Source organism: Lissotriton vulgaris, chromosome 5, assembly GCF_964263255.1.
Source record: "Lissotriton vulgaris chromosome 5, aLisVul1.2, whole genome shotgun sequence".
Lineage (NCBI taxonomy): Eukaryota > Metazoa > Chordata > Amphibia > Caudata > Salamandridae > Lissotriton > Lissotriton vulgaris.
In genome coordinates this window covers 64,527,727-64,555,016 of record NC_141693.1, presented here as the reverse complement: position 1 = coordinate 64,555,016, position 27,290 = coordinate 64,527,727, and the positions used below count along the sequence as shown (strand labels likewise).

Here is a 27,290-nt window from a genome sequence, read left to right as displayed (position 1 = left end):
TTGTGTTGATTAAACGCCAAGGCACATAGCCTGAACGAAGATTTTGCAGCGTCCAGCCTAATTGTACAATAGAACGTAATTGAGATTGGCCATGCTGTAACATTAGCAAGTCTCTGTCTATTATGTCAAAGGCAGAAGATACAATATTGTCCAACGAATATATTCTGGAGGTCAGAGTCATTAACCCATTGTCCACTACAGAAAGTGATTTTTCCAAATTAATACGATCAATTTCTCGTATTTTTTCTGCTGTTTCAATTTGTGTGACTTTCCAAGCCTCGTTGTACGCAGCATAGATGCTGGCCGCTATGAAACGCTTTTGACGCTGTTTGCGTGGTCCCATAATAAAATCGCGCAAATCAGCACCATCTTTTAGTAAAGACAAGTGTTGCTTAATTTCAGCCAGTGTGGATGATCCTAGCCATTCGAGGCAGAGTTTCCCTACACTGTATGTTGTTACTATCCCTGGATGTTGTCTCTGGGAGTATCTAGGGTCTTGTCTGGTCATTTTTAACCCCTGTGTTTTGTTCAGGAATCTATCTTGACAGTTGTTTGTGTCAGTAGGCCAGATGAACCACTTTTTCCAATCAGGATGTGTTCTGTTAAAATGTAAAATTTTAGTTACGTCTATCTCAATATCTGTTGTTGCATTATCAGGTATTGGCTTCGGAATAGACGGTTCGTTTAGGTCTTTGATCTTAGCTAGGCCAAGACAGGATGTTTGGTGAATTGTGTCATTTAAAAACATCATTTGTTCTGGTATCATGCAGGTTCTGAATAGTGCTTCTAGGCCTTGTACCTGCCAATCTTTTGTACCCCAAATGGTTTTTGTTTCAATGTTATTTTTCCAATAATCAAAACCTAATGTCATTATTTTTTCATAAAATGCTTCTGAATATATCAATTTAGAATTTGTCAGCATTGTTTTCATTCCTGTTTTATCTAACAGTTTGTAATAAAACGTTTCTGCATCACTGGTGTTAAACCCTGAGAAGTACTTGAATTTCTCAAAAAATGTTTTAGAACTGCTTTTAGGTGGTGTAGCACAATGTTCCCATTGATTATACTTAAAAACATTTCTAGGCTGTGCAGATTTATGCAAATAATGATCGCCATAATGTGTGTAGCAGAATGTCTGCTCATAACTAGATGAACCTTGTAAATAATCATGTTCTGTGAATCTAGCTGACATTACTAAATCAGACATCATGTCATTAATACTGTTAAAGTCCCAATCATCAGAGAATGTACTAAGTTTTACAAAGTCACTTAAGGAAACCTTCAGTTGATGAGGATACTTCAGGATCTCGACCGGACCATAGATCTCATAGTCAGTTTTCTCCCATACTACCCCACCGGGTATTGGAATGGCTGTGACATTTACTGTTGACAGTTCTCTTTTCTTCACGTGGGATGATCTGTGTGGTTTCAGGACTAGGTTGATGTTCTGACTTGCTGTGTCCATTCAATTATAATAAACTTTCCTAAAATTAAAACTAAAATTAGGCATAGTAGGAGTATAAATACCCCTGAAATAATCCAATGCTCAATCAACGGTGAATCCAGATATAATTCTTTGATTTGTTGAAGGAGTCCTGTTGTATTTTCTTTAAAAGTCATTTTTATTTCTGGCATCACTTCGGGGTTACTTTGATCATCGGAAAAGTTGTCGAAGTCGATGAAATAACCAGAGGCAGTTCTGTCAATTGTTGGGATTGTTCTTTCAATCTGTCTTTCGGTAGCACTTTCTGATGCCACATTATTGTAGACTGGTGTTTCTTGACGAACTGTTTCAATCTGTGTCTCAAGAGGCACTAGTCCCATGGCATTATTGCATAGTCCTTCTCTGTGTACTGTAGGCTGATCGAATGTGATTAGTCTTTCAGTTTGAACCTCTTGGATTGTTGCAAGTTTGGGTATTCTGTTGTTTCTTGGGAGTCCACTGGGCCTACTGTTGATTATAGGCCACATGCTTGTAGTTTTACCAGGTCTATAGATACAACTCTGTTCTCCTTTTTACCAGCAAGGGGCGGTAGTACTACTGATCTTGTTCCGGTGACTGCCAAAACAGGTACTGCTTTTCTGTAAGAAGGCCCAAATTCCTTCTTTACCGCAATTTTTTCTCTGACTAGATCCCCAATCTTTGCAATCCAGACAGGCCTTGCTGGGGCTGTTGCTTGTGGTGCCTCGTCAGTGGTATCTGGCTGTTGCTTTAACTTTATGTTGCTTAAGGATTTTCTTGTTTCATTCAGTTCCTGTAAACCAGCCAAACGATCTTTGATGTCAAAGCCTGTTGTTTTTTCTTGTACCACTGATATCTGACTATCTAAGTCCTGAATTGTCATTCTAATTCCGAACAATAGTTCGTATGGGCTGAAACCTTTTAGAGATTTTCTTGGCAAATTGTTAAGACTGGTCTGGACACTTATTAAATGTTTGACCCACCCAGCGCCTGAACCTAATACCTTCGCTGTTTTAAATCGCTTTATGTCCCGGTTTTTTCTTTCTACCACACTATTCCCTTCGGGGTGCGACAGACAAGAATACCGCAACCCAATTCCCATGCTGGCCATGGCCCCCCTATAAGCTCGAGAGCTGAAAGCAGGACCCTGGTCAGAATGGAACGTGGTAATTGCGTATGTGCCGATAAAGACTCGCAGATCTTTTATAACCGTTCTAGCGTCAGCCGAGCGCTGGAGGCCACATTTTTTAAGTGTGTTTAGCCTTAATGATTAATAGGACGCAGGATGGGGTGTAGACAGCGTTACGCTGTTTCTGATTGGTAGCCGGTAGCATGGTTCACTACTGCGATCCCTGTTGCAGTTTTCACAGTTGTTTGCATATATTTGGTGTTGTACACTCATTCCCGGCCACCAGTATACTGATTGTAATTCAGTCAGGGATTCCTTGATCTTTCTGTGCCTAGGACCCAAACCCATGTGTGCGTCTGCTATTAGAAATATTATCCTGTTCGTGTTTGGAATTACCCTATACCCCACTCCAGGGATTCGAGCAAAAGGAACGGAGTTTGCATCGATTACATATGCATAATTGAGTGGATAGTTCACGGGCAGTGCTGCACAGTCGCCTTTTACGGTCGTTTTTACTGCCAGCATGGTTTCCCCGTCTATGTATTTTTCTGCACGCTTTTTTGTGACTACGGAAGCCGGTTTAGTTGCTTCCGCTGTGGCTGTATTAGCCAATGAATTCCCTGCAACGTGAACGCCATCACGTTGAAGACTCTGTGCGTGTATCACGTGAGTCTTTTGTAGTTCTTTCTGTAAAAGAGCTACCTGTTTCCAGAGCAATTTATGCTTTATTGTGGCACCTGTGTCATCTTTGTAATCGTTTTCAATCCAGCTCTGCAGTTTATTATTGTAAGAGTTGACGCAAAAATGAGAATCGCACACTATAAGTGTGGGGAATTCACATTCTGCATTTTCAAGCGCCATCTTTAAACATCTGATTTCAGCTCTCTGAGCCGAACAGTTTCTTACTGATTCAGTTTTTGTTACTTTCGGTCTGAATTTACCGCACAGCCAACAACCTTTAACAATCGCACAGGCTGCATCGTAGGATTTGCTCTCTACGTTGAAATGCTGTACAAATCTATCTGTATAGATTATACAGGCGTATTGTGGGAGAGGCAGAAGTTCGATTGGCAGAGGATATTCTTCTTCATATTCTAAACAATTCAGTTCTTCAAATTGCAGGGCGAAATAGTATTTCACATCTTCCGCTCCTAGAGAATCTACACACTGTATCCATTTCGGATCCAGTGACACTGTAGGCAGGTTTACTGGGCTGAATAGCGCCTCGAAGGCGGATTCCGCTGTGAGGATATTAATCCGTTTGCCTTGTGCTAGTTCTCTTTCATTTGCTAATGCAATTTGCACTGTTCTCACAGTTCTTTCTGTGTGACTGAATGTTTTTTCTACTTGTGTGTACAAGTGAGATTTAATTGAAATTGGTACCTTTTCTCCCTCATTAGAGGTCAGGTATGTGAATCCGCATCCTCCTGGGATGACTCGGATTACAAGATCGCGTGTGTTGTCACGTGTACCTAATTTAGTTTTAGCTAACATGTCTGTTTGCAGTGATTTCAAAATTTCTGTGTGTTTTTGAGTCCAATTGATTTGTTTAAAATCAGGTTTAATTAGTTCGTAGAGAGGTTTAACCCTCTCTGCGTAATTTAGAATGTATGTTCTTCCGAAATTCAGAAAACCTAGTATGGATTGTAAATTCTTCAGCGTTTTTGGAGCTTGGAGTACAGCGCACTTCTCTAAGAAGTTGTCCGCTAGGCTTTTTCCTTCACTTGATAATTCGTATCCTAAGAATAGTACTGTCAGATGGGCAATTCGAGACTTTTTAAAGTTGAATTTGTAACCCTCTGCTGCGAACCCAAGTATAATGGTGTTCACTCTTTTCAAGTGAGTATCCAAGTCGTCATCTGTGAGATAGATATCATCTACGTAAGATAATGCCTCATCATCATATATTTGTAGTAACTCGGTTACCCTAGCTGAGAATAGTCCTGGGCTGTTCTTGAACCCCTGTGGGAGTCGACAGAAATTTTTCTCCGACCCAAATGCTGAGAAAGCGGTCAAGTATCTGCTTTCTGGTGCAATGTTTTGACAAAAGAAACCATTAGAAATGTCTAATGTCGTTTTGTATTTTTTCCTAACTATGTTATTCATTAGGGCTGCACTATGCGAGTGTTGTACTGCAAATGTTTTGCAACATGTATTAAGGTGTCTGTAGTCCAAAACTAGACGATATGAATTGTCTGGCTTGGCGACAGGAAACAAAGGATTGTTCATTTGAGAGGTGCATGTTTCAATCACCCTCTGGTATTCAAGTTGATCTAAGATCTCCCTGACTTGTTTTTTAGCTTCTTGCTTAATGGGATACTGCCGTTGGGCAGTTTGTTCACTTTTTAACTGGAGTTTGTGGGGAGGAGAGTCCTCATCCCATCCTACATGATTTTTATATAATGCCGGTGCCAGGGCTACTGCCCATTTCCTTGCATATGTATATTTTTTGTGAATCGGAATGTGATTCGAGAAGGCAGGCATAATCATTTCTTCGCCACGAGGGCACTCCCTGACAAACTCTGGGGGCCAATCTTTTTCAGCTAACAGAATATCATAGCCTTTTGAGAGTTTGTCCCAAAATAGACCCTTTATTTTCCTAGTCTTATCACCCTCAATACGCAATGTTATTTCGTATATTTTATGGGGCTCGCTAAGTCTGGTGTCGGCAGTTTCAACCTGAATGTGTTCATTTGTGTCCACTGTCTCCAGATGACTCATCAGGATCTTGCGGGCTATACTGATTTCTGCTGCACTGTCTAGCATTGTCTGTGCCCACTCCCCGTTTTTCAACTGTGTCCTCAGTATTCTCGGCATGGTTGATTACTCTAATACTGGCTACCTTCTTTTTTGGAAATTGAGATTTTTTACTCTGAGCAGGTTCCTTGTCTTTGGACTTGGTGTGCTCTCCTGGGTCTGACCGTCCTCTTCTTTCCGATTTCTGCGAAAAAGATCGAGAGGGGCGTATATCAATACTTTGATATCTATCAGGTTTTTTCAAATTATCCCTATTTCTAAGGTTATATCTTTTCTCAGAGGGCTCCCTCTGGGGAGACTGGTGTTCTCGAGTCGGAGTTCTTTCCCTCCGTCGAGGAGACCTTCCTCTGGACTGGAAAACTTTTTCCTTGGGAGTGGATTGTTTATTTACATCCCAGCTCTTTTTAGGAGTGTTTCAATTATTTTTAATAAATAATTTTTCAGGATTTTCGAGCAGTTGGGGCTTTACTGGTTTTCCACCCAAGCTGTCTCTACCTAATTCTTCATAGCATTTTTCTATGATTTTGGCAAGCTCAATGTTGTAAACGGAAAGAAGACACCAAATCCGGTAAGGTGGCAGGTAAGTCGTTTAATACAGCAGACAGAAAAGTAACAGGACCGTATCCTCATCTGGCCAGGGAGAAACTGCCACAGAATGGAATGACAGAAGGTGAGACAGAGAGAACCATGTAAGCAGTCTAGAAGGTTGGGGCTAGGGCAAGCAGGGAGAGGGCTGAAAGGGAAAAGCTATGTACAACACATCTCCCCCCTTTGGATACAAAACAAAAATGAGAGAAAGAAAGAGCAAAATATCAGTAACAAACATTATTGAACATAGTCACTCAGGTAAGCTGGAGGATGGCGGGAACGAGGACACCTTGAGCAGACATTGGAAGAAGGAACACCAGAAGTAGTATCAGAACTCCCAAGCACATCATCACACACAGATGAAGGAGCATCGCCACCACCCACCTCCCCCCGTACAGCAGGTGAGCCACACAAATCAGAATCCCGTCGAGCAGACAACATATAGCCACTGCAGCCTGTCTCAGAAGAATAGAGATTTGAATTTTGGGCATTGGGGACTTCCTTCTGATATAAGGCAACCCTTCTGTAGTTCCACTTAGCACCATTTTCAAGTAGAACGAAATGAGGAAAAGCCTTCTTAACCCGGAAGGGACCACTGAACTTAGAGAGGCCCTTAGAGCAGCGACCCGGCTTGACCTTAACCAAATCACCAGTGGATATGGGAAGAAGGGAAGCATTTGAAGGAGGAGAAAGCTTACCATCATCTCTCAACCAGGAAGGAGTTAGCCTGGACACAGGGGAACGCCCACGCATCAGTTCAAAAGGGGATTTTTCAGATTGCCCATGGGGCGTTGAGCGGTAAGCCCAAACCAGCTCTTGCACACGCTCGTCAGAAAAACACCCGCTAGCAACTGACATTTGTATCACACCCTTGACCAGACGATTGACCCTTTCACACAGACCATTGCTTTCGGGATTATAAAGACAGGTGCGGTGATGAGATATACCACATTCACGCAAGAAACAGGCCATTTTGGTAGAGGTGAGCTGGGTGCCGTTATCCGTAATTAGAACTGAAGGGTAACCCTCATTCACAAAAACAGACTTGAGGAAAAGAATAGTGGAGTCAGTTGTGATCTCCTTCATGAAACGTACAGTCAACCACTTGGAAAAGCAGTCAACAACAACCACAGCAAAACGTTGATTTAATGGTAGTTCACACATCGGGCCAATGAAATCCAAGCATATTGTATGCCAAGGCAAGCTTTTAAAGGAAATGTTGCCAACAGATTGGGAACCAATAACTTTGAGACGCTTCTCCCCTTCCATGCACAAGGAGCATTTGACCACACAATCTACAGCATCGCTGTCGATTGAGGGCCACCAAAAGTTTTCCTTTACACGCCGCTGAGTAAGAGTTTGGCCCAAATGGCCCTCATGAGCTAAACTGAGGATCTTTCCCCTCAAAGAGCTTGGAGGAACGTAGCGATCACCCCTCATGAGTACGTTTTTCCCGAACACGGACAACTCATTAACAACTTTAAGAAAGGGTCTGACAGCTGGTTCTAAGGTACTTTCTCTTCTTGCCCCCTTGAGAACAAGATTAACAACAGCTTTCAAAACATGATCTTCATCCATACCCTTGGACCACTCCTCAGCTGAAAAGGAACTCTCACACAAAGACACGACATCATGTAAGGAGGCAACAGCTTTGTCATCACACTGTTCACTCAAGTAACCCCCGGGTTTAGGGGAAGAAACCGGGAGGCGCGACAAACAGTCGGCTTGCACATTCCTCCAACCGTGAACAAATTCGACCTCAAACTGGTAATCCTGAAGGCGAGAAGCCAACCTGGCCAATCTAGGGGAGCCCTTGCCTGTACCACCAGGTGCTAAAACATTTACAAGGGGTTTGTGATCTGTGCGAAGAACAAACCGAGAACCCCACAGATATGTTCTAAAGTAGTTAACCCCCCACGCAGCCGCAAGAGCTTCTCGCTCGATAACAGAATAGTTGACCTCAGAGGACGACAGAGGTTTCGAGGCAAAAGCGATAGTTTTTTCGCCACACTCATGTTTCTGAAGAAGAACAGCTCCAAGACCAACACCACTTGCGTCAACCATCAGAATAGAAGGACGTCTAATATCAAAAGGAGTGAGAACACCTGAGGACTTAAGTTCAGATTTGATGCAGTTAAAGCAAGACTCTTGCTCACTCGTCCAAGAGAACTTGACTCCTTTCTTTAATAAAATTCTTAAGGGAGCAGTCTTCGAGGAAAAATCTTTGACAAACTTAGAATAAAACTCAATTAGCCCCATGAAGGACCTGAGTTGTTCTTTATCTACAGGAGGAGGTGCCAGCTCAATAGCTTCTAAAAGATTTTTCTTAGGTCTTACACCCTCAGCAGAAAGACAGAAACCCAAATATTCAACCTCCTCAACCAAAAACGCACATTTCTCTCGGCGCAACGTGAGACCAGCATCTACAATTCTCCCTAAAGCACTGCGTAAAACATCATTGTGCTCCTCCAATGTATTGCCAAAGATGAGAATGTCATCTTGGAAGAAGATAATTTTATCTAGCCCTTTGAACACTTCAGAAACCATGCGCTGGAAAACACTGGCAGCGGAGATTAGGCCAAAAGGTAAGCGGGTAAACTGGAAAGTTCCCTCGCCCGTGATAAAAGCTGTAAGATGTTTGGAGCTATCATCCAGACGAATCTGGTGATAGGCGTGCTTAAGGTCTAGTTTGCTGAAAAACCTAGCTCCTTTAAGGGTGGACACTAATTCGCCTATATTGGGTAAAGGGAAAACATCGGCCACCACACATTTATTCAAAGAGCGTAGGTCAACACAGAAACGAATCTTGTTGTCAGGTTTCTGCGAGATAACTACGGGAGAAACCCATGGGGAGGCTTCAATCGGTTCGATGATACCTCCCTGTAACATCTCATCAAGAACAGCCTTAACCTCAGCCCGCAAGGCAAAAGGAACACGCCGCGCTTTGTGCTGTACAGGAATACTGCCCTCCTTTAACAGTATCCTGTGTGTGTACCCTTGTAGCTCACCCAGTTCCTCACGAAAAACCTGACTATGACTGGCAAGTATGTCATCAATGTAACAATCATCCACAACAAGAACGGGTTCATCAGCTCTGGGATTAACAATAATGTGTAGGTCGTACTGATGAGAACGACCCAGTATTGCGGGACCATCCACAGACACATAAATCTTGCCCTGGGTTGACCTGTTCTTGAAAACAATCATGGCATTGAAGTAACCAAGGAGGTTGATTTTTTCGCCCTGGTATCCGGATGGAAAGATATCACACTCTTCCAAATCCTTGTTACCCCAAACCTCATGCAACATAGACGAGGGAATGATAGTCCACTTGGACCCAGTGTCAACCATCAAGTCAACCTTTTTCCCATCGATCAAAAACTTTGCTTTAATAATACGCTCTCTCTTCTCATCGCATGCACACACCGAATCATACAAAATCAATATTTTGTTGACATCACGCTTCAACTCATTGTAGTCGCATACCACAGTAACCCTCTGATTGGTTCTATTCTTACATACCTTTGCGAAATGGCCTATTTTACCACATTTTAAACATTCTTTGTTATTAGCGAAACAAAACTTTGCATCGGAAGAATGGGAGTAACTCCCACATCTAGAGCACATTTTAGACACAAACTTGCTACCAGGTTGTGACTGTGGTCTACTGAACGACTGTTGAGACATATTTTTCTTTTGTAACACATAACCTTTCTTTCTAACAATCGCAACAGCAGCAGCTTCGTCATCCCTGATATCACTATTCACCAATTTATGAGAAACTTCAGCAACTTTGGTGTCAGAACCACATTTTGATAACTCCTTAATACATTTTTCGCTCTCCTCAACCACTTTAGCAAGTTCGATTGCTACTTTGAGAGTGGGGTTCTTAGCAGCCCACAAGCGCTCCTGGATTTTCCTATTGTTGACCTGTACAACCAATTGGTCTCTAATATGCTCGTCAGCCATTTGGCCAAAGTTGCATTTGACTGACAACTCACGAAGGCGAGCAACAAATTCATCGATACTTTCGCCCTCAAGTTGTTTGTTCTTGTAAAACCTATACCGTTGAAGAATTAGGTTTTCCTCCCTTCCAAATCTGTTCTCCAGTCTGGCAATAGCTTCTTCAAATTCGTCCAAAGGTTGTGACGTGGCAGAGAGAACCTGAGGTAAATATTTAAAAAGTCTTTGTCCCTCTTTGCCTAATGTGGTCATCAAGATGGCTTTCTTACGTTTGGCAGAGAAACCCTCCCCATCCAAGGCTTCAATGTAGTCATTGAACATAATAACCCAGTCCTCCCAAGGTGTGGAAGGATTGCCAGGTTCACTCAGGAACTGAGGAGGAAGAGCAATATTTATAGATTGCGCCATTATAATGAATATTGACCACGGGATACTGAACTCTCAATACAAAAGGTACATGTAATAACGATGTCTCAGAGTAAGTACAGTTCATGTACAAAAATCCGTTTTTTGGAACTGAAGACTTTGTCCAACAAATAAGCTCAGCGCTACACTTCCAGGCGTTAAAAGTATTAAATAACGTGCTTACTTGAGTAGTAAAACTGTTGCGTGCCAACGACCTTAAATGTGATCGCGTAATCCTTTAGTGAAGAACTGCTCGCATCGGACTGATGAACTGTTCGCATCGGACTGCAGAAGTAAACAAAGATGGCCGCCAGCGTATGTCGTCACGAAGGTCACGTCAATGACCTTACGTAGACAACGCGTGGCGTCCGGAAGTGCAGTAATCTAGCAGGTACGCGATGCGGTAATGCGTAGTCCAGGCACGAGACACCACTCGCGGTAGCAGAAATTAGCAAGACAGTTGCTATGGCTACGCAAGATACAAATGCGACGTTGGATTCGGTTGCTACGCACCTCAGGCTTGGTTGTCAGGTGACGTTGTCGGTAGCAACCACAGAGGCAAAAACGCTGAAAGAGGAAGTAAAATCCGGAAAATCTCGACATCCGACAGTTGCAGGAGAAGAAGTCGTCGAGGATTCAAAGCGCTGACACTCGTGGGTTCGTCGAGGAACGGATCACTGTTCTGTTTGTCTTTTCATAGGCTGTAGCAGCATTTGGCCAGATGCTCCCGTCCAGAAGTCGCCAAAATGTTGTAAACGGAAAGAAGACACCAAATCCGGTAAGGTGGCAGGTAAGTCGTTTAATACAGCAGACAGAAAAGTAACAGGACCGTATCCTCATCTGGCCAGGGAGAAACTGCCACAGAATGGAATGACAGAAGGTGAGACAGAGAGAACCATGTAAGCAGTCTAGAAGGTTGGGGCTAGGGCAAGCAGGGAGAGGGCTGAAAGGGAAAAGCTATGTACAACACTCAACTGGCTGATCTGTTATATCTGTTTCCTTCAACTTCTGGCGGATCGCCACAGATGCTGCTTCTCCCTTTATGTTGGCTAATAATATAGCCGAGACCTGCTTGAAGTCTTTCAGTAATTTCATACCAAGAGTTAAAGCGGGCTCTGGACCGTATTCATTCTGAATCTGTTTTAGCACATCCGGTATTACCGCCATAGACGGAACACCATGTGTTTTTGTGTAAATGGAAGCAAAGACTGTACCCCAAGTGTCACAGTCCTCTATGTGTGATGCGATTCCCATAGGAAGGCAGATGGTCAAGATTCTGTGTTTCTCAATAGGGGTAGTATCCGGAAATACTGCCTCTATTTGAGTGATTTTCTGTGCTAACCAGAAAGGAATTTGTTCCCGTTTTATGGGTGTTTTACCAAGACATGACTGTATGTTCTGTGGTGTAATTTTATTAGTGTTCCCCTGATGAGGGGTCAGCTGTGGTACATTAACAGCTGGCTGGACTGTTGCAGTCCGCATTACATATTGGACTAATTGCCTATGTATTTTTATAAGTGTTTTTAGCTGTACTAACAGCTCTTCTCTAGACATTTTTGCAATGTCCGGATGTGGTGTGTAGCTGGCTAGAACCGGCCACGTTGCTCCTGGTCTACCTAGTGGACCGAGCCTGGTAATATGATCATTATGTTTTAGGGCGCCATTAAACCAGAGCAGGTGCTCTTGGAATTTTAGTGGGATTTCAGTCTCCTCGAAAGGAGCGTGCTCATCCGGTGGTTTCTCTATTTTGTAATAGTGAAACTCTTTTGTTCTAGCGTTTGCCGCTGGAAAGTTTATCCATGAATAGAATACCTCTGTCTGCCGATATTCGTGTGCCTCTATCACGAAAATTACTGTACCACCTTGTGGAGTCAGTCCGTTTTCTATAAGTTTTAACGTTATAGATTTTCTTAAATGTACCGGGATGATAATTACATCCGGGTCAGTAGTAGTGTCGGGACCCTGCTGAGTCGTATCTGCTGCTCACCCAGTGGTTCCGTTTTCTAAGTCTGACATTTTATTGTCAGAAAAGTTTTTGCAGAGCAGGTCTCCAAGGAGACAAAGATTAGGTGCACAATATTTTGGAACACTGTATCCTTCAACGTTGAATAAACCAGAGCTTTACATAGGAATCTCTTCCTACTAAGGTCGGGCGGATTTTAACCTTTCACCCACTCCAGACGTCTATTGGAGTATTTACGGGAGAAAGGGGTCTGTGTGAAATATGCACGACTGAGTTACTCTAACGTCTTGCGTTAGTTTATCGCCTTACCAAACGTTGGGCGCCATGTAGTGTAGTTCCTATTTTCCCAATAGGCCCTGCGCATTGGAATAACATAAACAATAGTATCGACGTAGAAGTGCGGATCTTCCAGGCCTCCACTGACTATGCTAAACTTAATTGGGTTTGTTACCAACTAGCTCAGAGGTCACTGGAAACTTTCTTGACTGAAATAGGAAGTGATCAGCTTCCCTGGCACAGCCAAGAAGGGATTCAGTTTTCCAACAACCGTGCAACATGACAACTTTGCTCCTCAGATCAAGAGTCAATCTCTAGGGTCGTGTGAAACAATAGACAGTTATTTTACTCAGTCAGGTTGGTGCAGTTTACTTTCACAATATGTAGAGAATAGAGAGACGGGCGTTGTCAATAAAAGGTAACATTTATTGAACAGTCTTTCTTCTCATACAAGAGAAATGAATTGCCACAATTGCAAGACTTGTTATTATAAAAAGTACGTACAGTAAGATAAGTATTGCGAAATAATACTGTAAAAGCATTGATATGGTTTCTTAGCCATACAATGGTTTTAAAGGAATAAAACATATATACATTCATATATACATTAGGCTAAAATACTCAACTGGTGCTTCTAACTACGCCTACCCCAGTGTACTTGACCTAAGCCTAATACTTGGGAGGGGAGTAAGTAAGTAGCTTTAAGTTAAGTTGGGTTTGCCAAGGTTTGCTTCAAGAATTCTCTCTAAGGGTTTAGTCAACACCATACCTCTGGAATAGAATGATGGAGGTCTCGTATCTCCTTCAGGGCTCGATATCCCAGTCACCCGCAAGGGTAGACTAGAAATGCCGGAGCTGGATTTCTCTGCAGGAGAAAGGCAGCGTCTCTTCTCAGCGCGTCGAGGAGGAGGGGCAGCGTCCGCGGGCAGCTTGCATCTGCTGGGCTCTTGCAGGGGACGGCTGTTCAGCTCCTAAGTTCACCACACCATCGTTCGCTAGTTAGCAGCGATAGCAGTAGCGATAGCAGCTATGGTATCATCAGCATGACAGCTTCTTCAGCAGCAGAGAGATAGCTGGCAGCATCAGCTTCCCCAACAGCAACGAGACATCGTTTGCTTAAGGCAATGTTGGTAATATTTATACCTGAAAGGTGTCTTGTTTGACGTAAGTTTTTGGACATAAGACGTCAATAAAGATGTCACTAGGCAGTGATCGTCTATCAGTGCTCATTAGAGTTCTATTACTAATCAAAACACAGCAAGCGGGGATTTCCAGGTTGCTGAGTATTTATCTTGTTGAAGAACTCGGAGTGTTAATCTAGGAATCTCAAATAGTAACTTCTGCTATGTCATTGCACTAATTGGTTGCAAAGGAAGTGGCAGAGAGAGCTATTCTGGAATGTGGCTCTGTTCGTGTGAGGCCAGAGACGAGTTTCTGAATATTGCACTTGAACGGTTATGCCAATATAGGGAATAAATGGATTTATAGCCGAATAGGGGCATAAGGTCACAGTATCGATCAGGGTCCTAGATTAGCACGCAACAGTAACTCTATATAAAGTCTACTTATTTTTTATATAAAACCTGTGTGGTGTCCATTTGTATTATTGTCACTGGGTAACTGTATGTGGTCACAACTGTTTTAACTTACAACGCCTCTGAAATAAGCCTTGACTGCTCGCGCCACACAGTCTAGAGGGTGAGCAGGGGTTATTTTCGGAGTGTAATGCCCTTGTCCTGACTAGAGGAGAGGGTCACTATTTGTCACAAGTACTTACCTGTGCCAACAAGAGACCCCCAGATCTAACAACACCATAGTGGACTCAGTTTATGAACGTATGAAAAACTTGGTGGATAACATTTTTAATACCCTTTTGAAACGCTTAGATCTCTTGGAGGCTTTGATAAATTAATCAAATACACATATAAGTATACCCAAAGTCCCAAGCAAAACCGGAGGGGTTCAGAATACAAAGTCCTCTAGAGTAGCGAACTCAAATACGCAACAGCAAACTGCAAATCCCATACCCTTTCTTTCCAATAATGCTAGTGTAATGTGCGGCAAACAAAAAGATAGTATACTCACCAAATCTATCCCCAGTGAGAATCCTTTAACATGCACCATGTGCACTAATAACAGCAATCGTTTGCAATACAACACCTCTTCAGCTAACCCTTTTGTTACCCACAACCCCACAACTCTGGCCCCCTTGCAATCCAACACCCCGAGTGCCACCTTCATCTCCGACAACCATGACATGGGGCCGTCCTTAGAGAGAAGGATTGATGTTCTCAACTTACCACCTGCAGCATGGCCCTATGTCCTAGTCTCAGCAGGCGTTCCCTCTTTAAGGAAAAACCAAACCGAGACTTGGGACCAACTCCGGAATAAAAGCACCGACTGGCTAGTTAAACATAAAGGCCTAAGGTTGGCAAATGTCAGTGAGATATTAATGGGCGCAGGGTGGGCTGGGTAGGACCCTCACAAAAGAATATTAAAGGGGACTGCATCATTAATAACTGTAGATGACCCCATTGGTAAAACTGTTATTGTCAGTACAGGAATTCAATAACCATTTCCCAACCTTCATTTTGTCGTTGCCCTTAGGTTTTTTTCTATAAACCAACCCTGGACCCAAATACTTTTGTTATCCCACTCACACCATGCATAACAGGTTCTGTGCTCTGTCTAGCTTTGAAAGCCTGGATTGACTGTCTTCCCGTTGACCACCTGCTGCATCTGTTATCAATGGACTCTCCTCAGACCTTCTCCTCGATGCTACCCCTGAATCAGACGATTCAAATCTACATGTGCTTAGTTGGAACGTTGCAGGGCTAGCCTCTAAGCTACACTCTAAAGACGAGGTCAATATAGTCAACAAATACGACATCCTAATGTTCCAAGAAACAAAGGACCTATTCTTAGAAGGCTTTGTATGCCTTAACAGTACTGTACCTAGCCCTAAAGCAGGCCGTCCATCAGGTGGACTCTCAACCTGGATCAATATCCTCGCAGGCGGGAGCATAAAGTCTCTTGTGACAAAGAACGATAACTTCCAAGCTATGATTTACACACGAGGAGGGTCAATTTGTTTGATCATCTTTTATAATAACGATTTTGTAACATTACCTAATATGCTAATTTACAAAATCAGAATGTGTATGACAAATTGGCTGGATTGTGTCTGGGTGGTGATTTTAACGCTAGACTTCCTAAGGACAACGGCCCAACTCCTATTCCCTTGGCCGCTGAGCCTCCATGTAAAAGAGGGATGGAACTACTAGATCACCTATCAATTTGCAATTTAATTAACGTGATGAAAATAGCTGATGTACATCAAAACAAAAATTGCCTAATACCCACTTATAGGGGTTGTTTCTCTACAATCGATTACCTTTTCTTATCAGCCTCATTGGAGGACCTTTTAGTAAAGGCAGATGTCTTGTGTACCACGCAGGGCGACCATAATCCAATTTTAACACCAATCAGATTCTCTCCCAGACCCAGTCTCGTTAAAGAGCCCGGGGCAAATAATTTAGTGGTCTCAATTGACAAAATAAGAGTAATTTGGAAGGGCATTGATAATAAAGCTCGTTTTGCCAATATGATAAAATTAAACCCACTGCTCATTGAAACTTGTTTTCACAATTAGTGATCCTAACCTAGAGATTATTGAGGCATTTAGTAGCCTATGCGCTGGTATCAAACAAATGATCTCTAGCCAGCGTTAAACACCAGTGAGAAACCTAGATGGTTCAATAGTACCTGCTCGCGAGCAAATAGAGAACTGCGTGTAGCATTAGCGGCTACACCCAGGGATGTAACTCTCATTAGATTATTACGATCTTGTTACAAAGAAGCAGCCAGGCTACGAAAAGACGAGCTTTCAAAAGAACGTTGGGTCAACCTAGCCTGTGCCGCTACACTTAATGACGGAAACTGTTTCTGGGCAGCAGTTAAAACTATGAGATCCTTGGGCCCCACCCGTACTCCCCTAAGCTGCAACATAACCAGTGAAGCAAGGGAAGCACATTTTGCTAGGATTTACAGAGTCCCGCCTTAGACTATGAACACGTCAATTAGTCCTTCTGTCACTAGTGTTTTTATATCGGTGTCAGAAGTTGAGGATGCCATACACCAAAGCGAAGGCAATAAAGCCCCTTTCTATTGATCTTATTAAACACTAGCAGCCCGTCCCGACCTTGTCCGGGAGCAATCAGGCTTCCCGGACCCCCGCCCGCCCCGACATTGTGCAGCAGCAGCCCGGCCCCCCGCCCGCCCCGACATTGCAAGCAGCCCGGGCCCCCGCACGACCCGTCACGTCCCCCACCCGCCCCGTCCCCCGCATGCTCCGACATTATCAAGCATCCTGTGCCCCCCCCGCCCCGTCCCGTCCCCCGCCCGCCCCCAGCCTGCCCCGACCCCCGCCTGCCCGGAGCCTTACCTCAGCCGCCGCTCCTCCCCCGCGCTCCTCATTTCACCGCTCCGCCGCTCCTCCCGCCTGTCCGCCGGTCCTCACCGCCATTCCGCCGTTCGTCACCGCTCCTCCCCCGCGCCATGTCCGCCGCTCCTCCTCGCGCCCCTGGACGCCGCTCCTCCCCGCGCTCCCGTCAGCACGCAGGTCGCGGCCGGCGCTACTTTGAAGGGACTACTTTTTTATTTAATGCTAATTTTTTAAATAACGAATATTTTTATACTTTATATAGCCTATGTCCATCTGCACACCCTGACATTACAATGATGTATCGGGTGTGTGGATTGGCACTGTGGTTCCCGAGTTTACCCGCCTCAAAGGTGCAAAGTTCTTCCTTTATAATAGTAGCATAGATAGATATAGATTTTATACAATAAAGACGTATTCATTCAACACCTCCTGTGCTGTGTTGAGGCCGGGTGTGGTAGACGGTCAGTTTCTGTGCTATGTGATGGTGGACCAGGATCCAGAGGGTAAAGTTGTCAGGCTGCACACTGCATCCCCACAAAGTCTGGCTGGTTTTATCCTCCCTGTAACTACCTCCTTATGTGCACACGCTGCGCATTACATCTTTTTACCACGAGAGGGCGCACAAGTCCTGCAGACGGAGCTCACATCTACACCTTTCAATGTGGTTATCTTCCAGGTTTGTCTCCTTGCTGTTCCTGTGTTACAAAGCACTTCACTTCACCCTCTTGTGTGGGAGTATAAAGTGCTGTGTCGTCCTGTACGTCTACACCATGGATTAAACATTCCTCTGCGTTCCTCAGTCACCACTGTGCTAAAGCATTATTTCTTGTTCTTCTACCTCTGGTATTTTAAAGCACTGTCCGAACGCAGGGCCGGGGGTGCGACTGCTTGAGAGACTGGGCGCCCGGGCAGCAGCAGCACCCCAAACTCGCTCAAGATGAGTCCGGGAGGCGCTGTCTGCTGTGAGGGGTTGTGTGTGTGCGGGAGGCACTACACAACGGCATCCCCCAGCAGCCCCGAACTCTCATGTTCCTGGAATTCAGTTGGCATCATGCCCCTTACGACCCCTGGCCTGCCCTCTGCGGCCCCCAGACTTCGAGATTGCAAGGGCAGACGCAAGAACAGAAGGGAGACGGGGCTCAGATGAGCGCTGTTTGCTTTGTTTCGCTTGGCCTGGAACGGAACATTGGCGCATGCATCACACACAATGGGTTTATTTTGCAGGTAGAGGCAGTGCATTGAAGTGTCTCTTTCTGATGATGGATTACGAACAAACTGGGTTCATTTAGCAGCAGATTTATTCACTCCCTCTTCTGCTGCTGAAAGCCCGATTCACCCGTCCTGCGCCCGCTCTCTCCCCTCCGCCCGCCCTGGAAAGCAGAGACGAAACCAAATTCGGGTGAACAGAAGGCCGTGAAGTACTTGGCTTGCCTGGGACCGGGTACGGGGCCGCAAACCTGCCAACAGTCCAGGACCAAAAAGACTTTGGACATTTTCCAGTTTTAAACCCACTAATTCGCAGAAAAGAAACCACATAACTTGTAACCCAAGATGAACTTACTGGAAATCGGCCTATACGACATGAAGCCCTAATCAATAACCATGTCCACCCGGTCCGCTGCTCCTCACCGGCCGCTCGTCACCGCTCCTCCCCCGCGCCATGTCTGCCGCTCCTCCTCGCGCTCCTGACGTGAGCATGCAGGTCGCGGCCGGCGCTACTTCTCGGGGACTATTTTTTTTTTTTTATGGATTTTTTTTTAAATATAACGTATTTTTTTACTTTATATAGCATATGTCCATCTGCACACCCTGAGGATTACAAAGATGTAGTGGGTGTGTGGATTGGCGCTGTGGTTCCTGAGTTTACCCGCCTCAAAGCCTCAAAGTTCTTCCTTTATAATAGTAGTATAGATGAACCGGACTTCTCTGCAACCCTTTTATGTAATGTTTTTAACAACTTAACAAACACCTTTATTCCAAGCACCTGGTCTACCAGCATTATCGTGCCTATTTTTAAAAAAGGAGATCGATCTAATCCTAGCTGCTATAGACCGATCTCTCTGATTGACAACACCATTAAAATCCTAGGGAGGGTCGCGTTTAACAAAATTCGGACATGGGCCAAAAAGGAACAAATTCGAAATCCGTGCCAGCTGGGTTTTAGAAGCAAATTGGGAACAATCGAACAGTGTCTTAATTTAAATCTTATTATTGGCAAGAATACGATAGCACAGAAGTCACCTATTTATTTGGCCTTCATGGTCCTTACCTCAGCGTTCGATTTTGTCAACAGTTCAGGCGTGTGGTCGGTCCTTTTAAACTACGGGTTGGACAAGACTCTAGTTTACTTTTTGGCACATTTGCAGAGGGGCTTGAAGGCGCGGGTAAGGATCAGGAATGATGGGGAGGTCTCAGGGGACATCATTATTGTTAGAGGGGTCAGACAGGGATGTGTACTGGCCCCTCTCCGATTCTTTCTTTACATGATGAATGAATGAATGAATGAATGAGGATTTATAGAGCGTGTAGTTACACGGAAGCATCCCAGCGCTAAACCTAAACAAAAAGACCGGGGCGGGAATCAGAGAAACAAATGCAGCAGATTAAGGGAATAAGTGGGTTTTTAAAAGTTTCCAAAAGCGAAGTTGGCAGGGTTCTGCCCGTAACTTCAGTGGAAGGGAGTTCCTCAGTTTGGCTGTGTTAACAGAGAATCGCCTTCCTCCTGTGCGTGCCTTTTTCACTCTGGGCACAATGACCAAATGCTCGCCATTTTAGCGAAGTGTTCTGTTGGCTTTGTAGGGTAGTATTAGTTTCTTCAGTATGGGGGGCCCCGTGCCCTGCAGCAATTTGTGGGCGATACATAGGGATTTGAATTTTACCCTTTCTCGTATTGGGAGCCAGTGCAAATGCCCTGTCAGAACACACTAATGACGTACCAAAAATCAATGGAAATGTACTACTTGCGCTCTTATATCGGATGATGCGGTCCTTATGGGCCACACTCCGAATGCATTATGCACTTTAGTTGGGGGTTTCGTGTCCTTTATGGCAGACCTAGACCTTTGCACCAATTTTAAGAAATCCTTTATAATGACTTTTGGCCCAAAAAAACACTGTATCAATTCAGTAACCTCAGGTCATGAACGCCTACTACGCACCCACACTTTTCCCTATTTGAGTTTAGTATTTTCTGACACTGGATCTTGGGCACCCCATGCTGCCCATAGTAGAAGTAAGTTTTTAAAAGCAACTAACTCTATTCTAAGTCTCCCTCAACCAAAACAGGGAGAGGTAGTTTTACCCTTATTGAAGATCTACAAACCGCAGTGTATCCCCACCGCCACATATGGCGCTGAAGTCTGGGGTTTTATAAATTGCAGTGCAATCTAAAGAGTAAAATACATTTTACAGGAAACTTCTAGGGGAGCAAATTTCCTCCCTGAAATATGTAGGTCATAAGGAACTCAAATTGTATTATATAGAAGATTTTATCAGGTCACGCCTCGCTATATTTTGGCTAAAAATCTGGCTAAACCCAGCAGCAACTTTAACAAGGGAGATCATTGTCGACTGCCTTAATTGCGACAAGGGAGGATCCATACCCTGGCTTTTCGCTGTTAGAAAAAGCCTAACCAGCGTGAACCTTGAACATATCTTCTTAAACCCATTAGCACTAGAGGGTATGAAGAAAAGAGTCCTTAAGGGAGCATTGAATGAATCTTCTAACATCGAAAGACACGCCACAGAGCGCTTTAAAACTTTAGTCGCTAGGTATACGTCCCTCCTGGAGTTAAATAGCCTTCAAACGCATATGCCATCTAAATACCTTCTGAAGAGTATTGGACGTTGGGGGAGGAGCCTGATTTTTCGCCTTAGGGATGGCACTTTAAAATACTCACTTTGCTTCCCTTTGGGATTTAACATCAATCTTGAGCAAATGCCCTGCCCGTGTGGCACCGGCAGCAATCAAACAGTAGTACATTTTTTATTTTCCTGTAACTTTTACGGAGAGTACACAAAACAATACTTGATTCCGTATTTTATTATACTGATTACAGAACAGCGCACCTTCACATACTTAGATTTGAAAGTGACGATCTGATTTTCCGTGTCAGCTCGTTTTTGAGAGCGGCATTCCGCTCACGTATTTCTGTGAGCAATCTTGAATGTATTAAGGGCACTCGAACACATAGCATTGTTCTTTTGTATGCAGTTACTTCTATCTTCATAGTTGAATACCAATTAAAGCGATACTTGTAGGCCGGATAATCTTAAAAGCCTAAACATGTACTTGCACTTAAGCTATGCTGCTAATATTGTTAATAACCAATTGCACTTTATTTCAACCTGATGTTGCTGCTACATGTCTGTCCATCTCCCTTTTAATGTGCTAACATTTTAACGCTGTTATCTGCTTATCAACTTGAACATTTTAATTATGATAGTTTTGTCTTATATTATGCCCTTTTTAATGTTGTACACAATTGTAGTCTTTTTATATCTAAGTTCCTGTTAACCAAAGCTTCTATGTACCGTGCTTTTTAACAAAGAATTGTATTACTGTTGATGGTGTTTGAACTGTGCTTTTATGGATATTTGTATCCGAATAAAGAAAATTTAATTGGATTGAACACACAGGCTCCTGATCTAAGCTGCAGTGTGACATACCTCACCTGATAACGCACAGCCTCTTATCTCAGAATAGGACAAGATGTCTGACCAATCTCCTCACTCATCTTCTACAGAAATCGCTGAATTACCTTCAGAAACATTGATTAATCTGGTAATTCTGCATTTTGTAACAGAATGCACATACATTATTTATGATTTTGAACGGGCAAACATATCCATTGTGCTGGCAGGACAGGGGCAGTCCGCACTTCCCAAATCTTGTGTCTTCCATCCCAAAGGGCTGAAACTTCATGGCACCACTTCTTTTACATCATCTTTTACTTCAGCCTGTCTCTGGGTGTTTGACTATATCTGCCTAAGGGCGTTCTTTTCCTTGCACTCGCTCCATGGATCGAGCGTCCCTGCCCCCAGTAGGTTCTCTTCCTTGCACTCGCTCCATGGATCAAGCATCTCTGCCTGTAGTGGATTCTCTTCCTTGCTCTCGTTCCATTAATCGAGCGTCCCTGCCTGCAGTGGGTTCTCTTCCTTGCATTCGCTCCATGGATTGAGCGTCTCTGCCTGCAGTGGGTTCTCTTCTTGCACTCACTCCATGGATCGAGCGTCTCTGCCTGCAGTGGGTTCTCTTCCTTGCACTCGCTCCATGGATCGAGCATCCCAGCCTGCAGTGGGTTCTCTTCCTTGTACTCGCTCCATGGATCGAGCGTCTCTGCCTGTGGTGGTTTCTCTTCCTTGCACTCTCTCCAGGGATCGAGCTTATCTGCAGCTTCACATATTCTGACCTCTCTACAGTTCATGAGATGTCTGAGGGAAGGGGGAGGGCAGAAAAATGGAAGACGATAGAAGGCAAGGTAGTAAGAGATTGCAGTTCCGAAATTAGGAAAAGCACATTAGTGGTCTGATTTTTGAAGGAACTATCCGCCCTACCATACTCATCCTGAACTTAGACTCTAAGGATGGCTTGTAGGAAGCTTTTTAATATCTAAACAACTTTTCTTTGCTTCGGATAGAAAAAGCTAAAAACTGAGAAGAATAAAATTGAATCTGAGTTCGAAAAGCTGCGGCAGCTTCTGAAAGAAAATGAGCAAGCACTGCACAGAAGACTGGAGGAGATGGAGAAGAAAATGTCCATGATAGAAAATGCAAATATCACCAAACTGTCCAATCAAATCACCGCTCTCGAGGCCCTGATAACGGAGATAGAAAAGAAGTGTGAGGCACCGGCATGGGAACTCCTGAAGGTGAGATACTGTTTGGGAAATAAAACAGAAGAAGGAAGTGACATATTCATGTTTTGTGTGCATTATTAAATGTATGAGTGGAACACATATGATCTCCTGGCTGGGTCAATGCACAGTGACCCCACACACTCTGAGCCGCACACAATATAGAGACATGGATAATTTACATTGTCCCACTTAATGCTGTGAGCTCAGCTCAATATACAAACAGAGAAATGTACAGGGACCGTTTACGGTGTGATATACAAGTTAATAACCCATGTATTTACATATTTTATATACAGGGAGAATGCAACACACCAAGCAATTCCAGTGACAGTAAATAATATATGAAGACCAAGGAGCAAAATGTGTTAAAAGTTAGATACAAATGGAAAGCTTAATGAGTGACAACACCCGAGAGAATTGGAAAGAAACCAATTTCTCCTTTTCTAAGAAATTTGAAAACATTTCTGTTCTAATGCGGTTACTTTTCTCTTGATGTAGGTGGTCACCAAACCGATTGTTAGGGTGAACAGCTATATAACTAGGAATCTGGAATAGGTAATGGCAGCTCACTTAGGTTTTTGTGTGACTCCAGATAAAGATAGAGATTGACACAGAAAACTCTTTAGTTTGAAGAATAGTGACAATTTAATATGACGGGTAACCCTTGGTTATATTACAGAGTGTGCAAAATGAATGTCCGCAACTTGCTGCCCGCCAGCCAAAGAAATTTGATTTATGACTGTATTAACTTGACACCCTGAACAGCAACCAAATTCCTCAACAATATGGTTTAGGATGGGATTAGAGGTATAAATCTCCTTATTGTGGTCATACGCTGTCACTTTAACAGCGATGCTCTGCTAAAATAGTTTGATTAGTTTACAGCCAAGAAGCTTTCCGAGTGGTAGCTACATATAAAGGGCACTAGATGATGGTGACAGAGAATATCCAGGACATCCATCCAAGGTTGACCGAGAGCAACCCTGGGAGGGCAACAGAGAGCATCCCTCCCAGGGTGACAGAGAGCATCCCTCGGAGGGTGACAGAGAGCATCCCTCGGAGGGCGACAGAGAGCATCCCTCGGAGGGGGACAGAGAGCATCCCTCGGAGGGGGACAGAGAGCATCCCTCGGAGGGGGACAGAGAGCATCCCTCGGAGGGGGACAGAGAGCATCCCTCGGAGGGTGACAGAGAGCATCCCTCGGAGGCATTGTTTTATGTAAAAACGGCTCCTCGAGCCTTTAAACTGATCAGATTTTATTCATAGTTTACACCTTAAAATCGCATTTTTAAATAGCTGAAACGTTGTTGTTTTATTAGTGACACACTGTGGTGTTTGTGTACACTTACTTGCACGCATTGAGGGATCTGCTCATGTCATCAGCCTAACCTGTGCCTGCACGCCTGGTCCGTCACCTCAGCCTATCACGGGGGCGGAAGGTGGGGCAGAGCCAGACACACGCAGGGAGGCGAGCGGTTAGCGCTCTAGCTCTCCCCTACTTGAGGGACATAAAGGTAGCGAGGAGGCACCGGAATTCGCGGTAAGGGGGACGGTGGCAGCTTCCTCTCGACTCCGCTTGGCGCCTTAATTGAGCACAGTGCTCCGCATTGTTTTATGTAAAAACGGCTCCTCGAGCCTTTAAACTGATCGGATTTTATTCATAGGTTACACCTTAAAATCGCATTTTTAAATAGCTGAAACGTTGTTGTTTTATTAGTGACACACTGTGGTGTTTGTGTACACTTACTTGCACGCATTGAGGGATCTGCTCATGTCATCAGCCTAACCTGTGCCTGCACGCCTGGTCCGTCACCTCAGCCTATCACGGGGGCGGAAGGTGGGGCAGAGCCAGACACACGCAGGGAGGCGAGAGGTTAGCGCTCTAGCTCTCCCCTACTTGAGGGACATAAAGCAACTTGTCGGCTCAACGCGCAGCGTTGACGCGCAGGGTTGCGCCTACTCCTGCGCCTAAGACGAGCCAAAGACTAGCCCGTCTGCGCCCGTCCGCGACAGGACGGGACCAGGGGCTAGGGGCCGGGGCTATGGGGGATCACTTTATTCGCCAGCACATGTCCCCCAGTAGTAGGCTAGCATACAGCCGGCAGGCACTATTGGAAATTAACAGGTACGCTCCCATATCATGCACCTATAAGGTGGGTTGCAATCTGGAGGGGCCCTTTTCATGTTTAGAATGTCAGGAACAATTTTCCATCTGTTCTGATTCTACAACTCACCTGCCTGAAAGACGGATTTTGACCCCCATTTCACATCATAGAGGGCTGACTGACATCCCACTAAAGGACCCATCTTTAGACTGTAAAAACATACTATGTAATATCCGCTCCCTAGCTAAACATGCTACACAGGTATGGGACCTCATAACATCTGAGAGTCCACACCTGTGCTTTCTAACAGAAACATGGCTGAAGCCACATACCACACCGGCTATTACGCTGGGAGTCCCACTAGGTTATAAGATGGTGAGATCGGATCGGCCCATTAAAACTGGAGGAGGGCTAGCCATTGTATTTAAGCAGGAGCTAGATGTTACTATCATTGAGACAGTGTGTACTCCCCAAATGGAACTTTTAATTTTTAGACTTAACTCTAGCTCTAAAGAAAATAGAAAGGGAGCGGTAGTTTATCGCCCCCCAGGCCCATGTGAAAACTTCTCCATACTGCTGGTTGAGGCCCTGGCACCATATGTACAGGAGAACTCAGACTTTCTTTTGGTAGGGGATTTCAACACCCATAGCGAACTAGATAACTGTGTTGAGGCCATGACCCTATTGACAGACCTAGACACTTTGGGGCTTAAAAAGATCAATCAGGGACCAACACACCGGGCAGGCCATACTTTGGACTTGGTGTTGTCTAATTCAATTGCTATAATATGTACACCTCCCATTCAGGTGGAATGGACAGACCATTCCATCATCACATTTTATACTAGCATTGATCACAAACCGCAACCCACTCAGAGGGTGATGGCAGATACCAGGAGACCCTGGCACAAACTGACATCAGATGGTTTTAGGGGGAAATACATAGAACCCAGTTGTGGCAAATGTACAGCCAACGTAACCACTGCGTTATGTAACTTTGAGGAAGCTGTGACAGTGGCCATAGAGGAGGTTATACCTTTGAGAACTTTTAAATCTCGACCTGCCTCTAAACAAGAAGTATGGTTCACGGAGGACCTAAGATTATTAAAATTAACTACCAGAAAATTAGAAAAACTCTGGAGGGGAACTCACAAGGCAGAGGATAGGGTGAATTATAACACCTCTCAAAATATCTACTACAAAGCCATCCGCGCTGCACGAAAACAACACATAGCAGCACAACTATCAGCAGCAGGAAATAATGCAAGGATTTTGTATCAAGTTCTACAAACCTTCACTAAACCTGCCGCCTGTGAGACCATTGAGATAGCTTCCAAGGAACTCTGTGACAATATATCCCAATTTTTTGATAACAAGATCAAGGGTATATATGATAAAATAATAGCTACCAAAGATAAGAACATAGTGGACAACATGGCCCACCTAGCCACGGGAGTACAAATGGATATTATCCACCCTAATAAGATGACAGAATTCCCTCCTATAACAACAGAGGAGGTAATTACTCTGATCAACCAGACAAAGAGCGGGTGCCCCTCTGACATCATCCCGGCACGCATTATGCCATCCGTGGCTGATGTTTTGGCCACAGGAATCCAGCAGGTGATCAACTTGTCCCTGAGTACAGGGGAAGTCCCCTTAGATTGGAAACGGGCACTGGTAAAACCCCTCAGGAAAAATAACACCATCCCCTGGACTGAATTGACAAACTTAAGACCTATTTCACTCCTTCCATATTTTGGAAAACTGACGGAGAAGTTTGTCAATCGGCACTTATCAAATTTCATTGAGAGTGCAGGGGGGTTGAATCCCTCCCAGTCGGGGTTTAGACCTAGGCACAGCACTGAGACTGCCCTGTTGTCCGTCGTTGACAATCTTCGCATGCTCCAGGATGCAGGCTTTTCCGCTATCCTGGTGCTTTTAGATTTGTCAGCGGCGTTTGACACGGTGTCGCATGACATCATGACCTCCAGACTAATTGACATCGGCCTGGGAGGCAGAGTGCTGGCCTGGTTAAGGAGCTTTCTCACTAACCGTACCCAAAGTGTCACCATGGGGACGTATCGGTCAGAGGAGCTGGAGATCTCCAAGGGGGTGCCACAGGGCTCATGTTTGAGCCCCACTTTATTTAATATCTATGTGGCCCCCCTGGCGAACATCATGAGATCTCACGGCTTTATCCCAGTATCGTATGCCGACGATACTCAACTCCTCTTTCCGTTTAAAACTCTGACATCTGAAGTGCAAAACTCCTTTGCCCGGGGTATGAAAGAAGTGGCCCATTGGATGGCCTCAAACTATTTACAATGCAACGTTTCC

The 27,290-nt window shown here is 44.4% G+C and overlaps 2 protein-coding genes across 2 annotated transcripts in view; one reads left to right on the top strand and one right to left on the bottom strand.

Moving 5' to 3' along the window:
* The window catches only part of LOC147710178 (E3 ubiquitin-protein ligase TRIM39-like), a 112,393-nt gene that overhangs the window by 46,344 nt on the left and 38,759 nt on the right, over positions 1-27,290 (top strand). Inside the window, exon 3 of the mRNA XM_086920866.1 lies at positions 22,627-22,857. Within this exon, the coding sequence (XP_086776992.1) occupies positions 22,627-22,857 (231 nt within the window). The remainder of the gene's footprint in view (positions 1-22,626; positions 22,858-27,290) is intronic.
* LOC147710179 (uncharacterized) lies at positions 1,620-14,090 on the bottom strand. Its single transcript, XM_086920865.1, has 2 exons — positions 11,275-14,090; positions 1,620-5,880 (listed from the first exon to the last, which is right to left on the bottom strand). Exon 2 carries the CDS (start codon positions 5,406-5,408, stop codon positions 2,733-2,735), a length of 2,676 nt encoding a protein of 891 aa, XP_086776991.1. The 5' UTR covers positions 5,409-5,880; positions 11,275-14,090; the 3' UTR covers positions 1,620-2,732.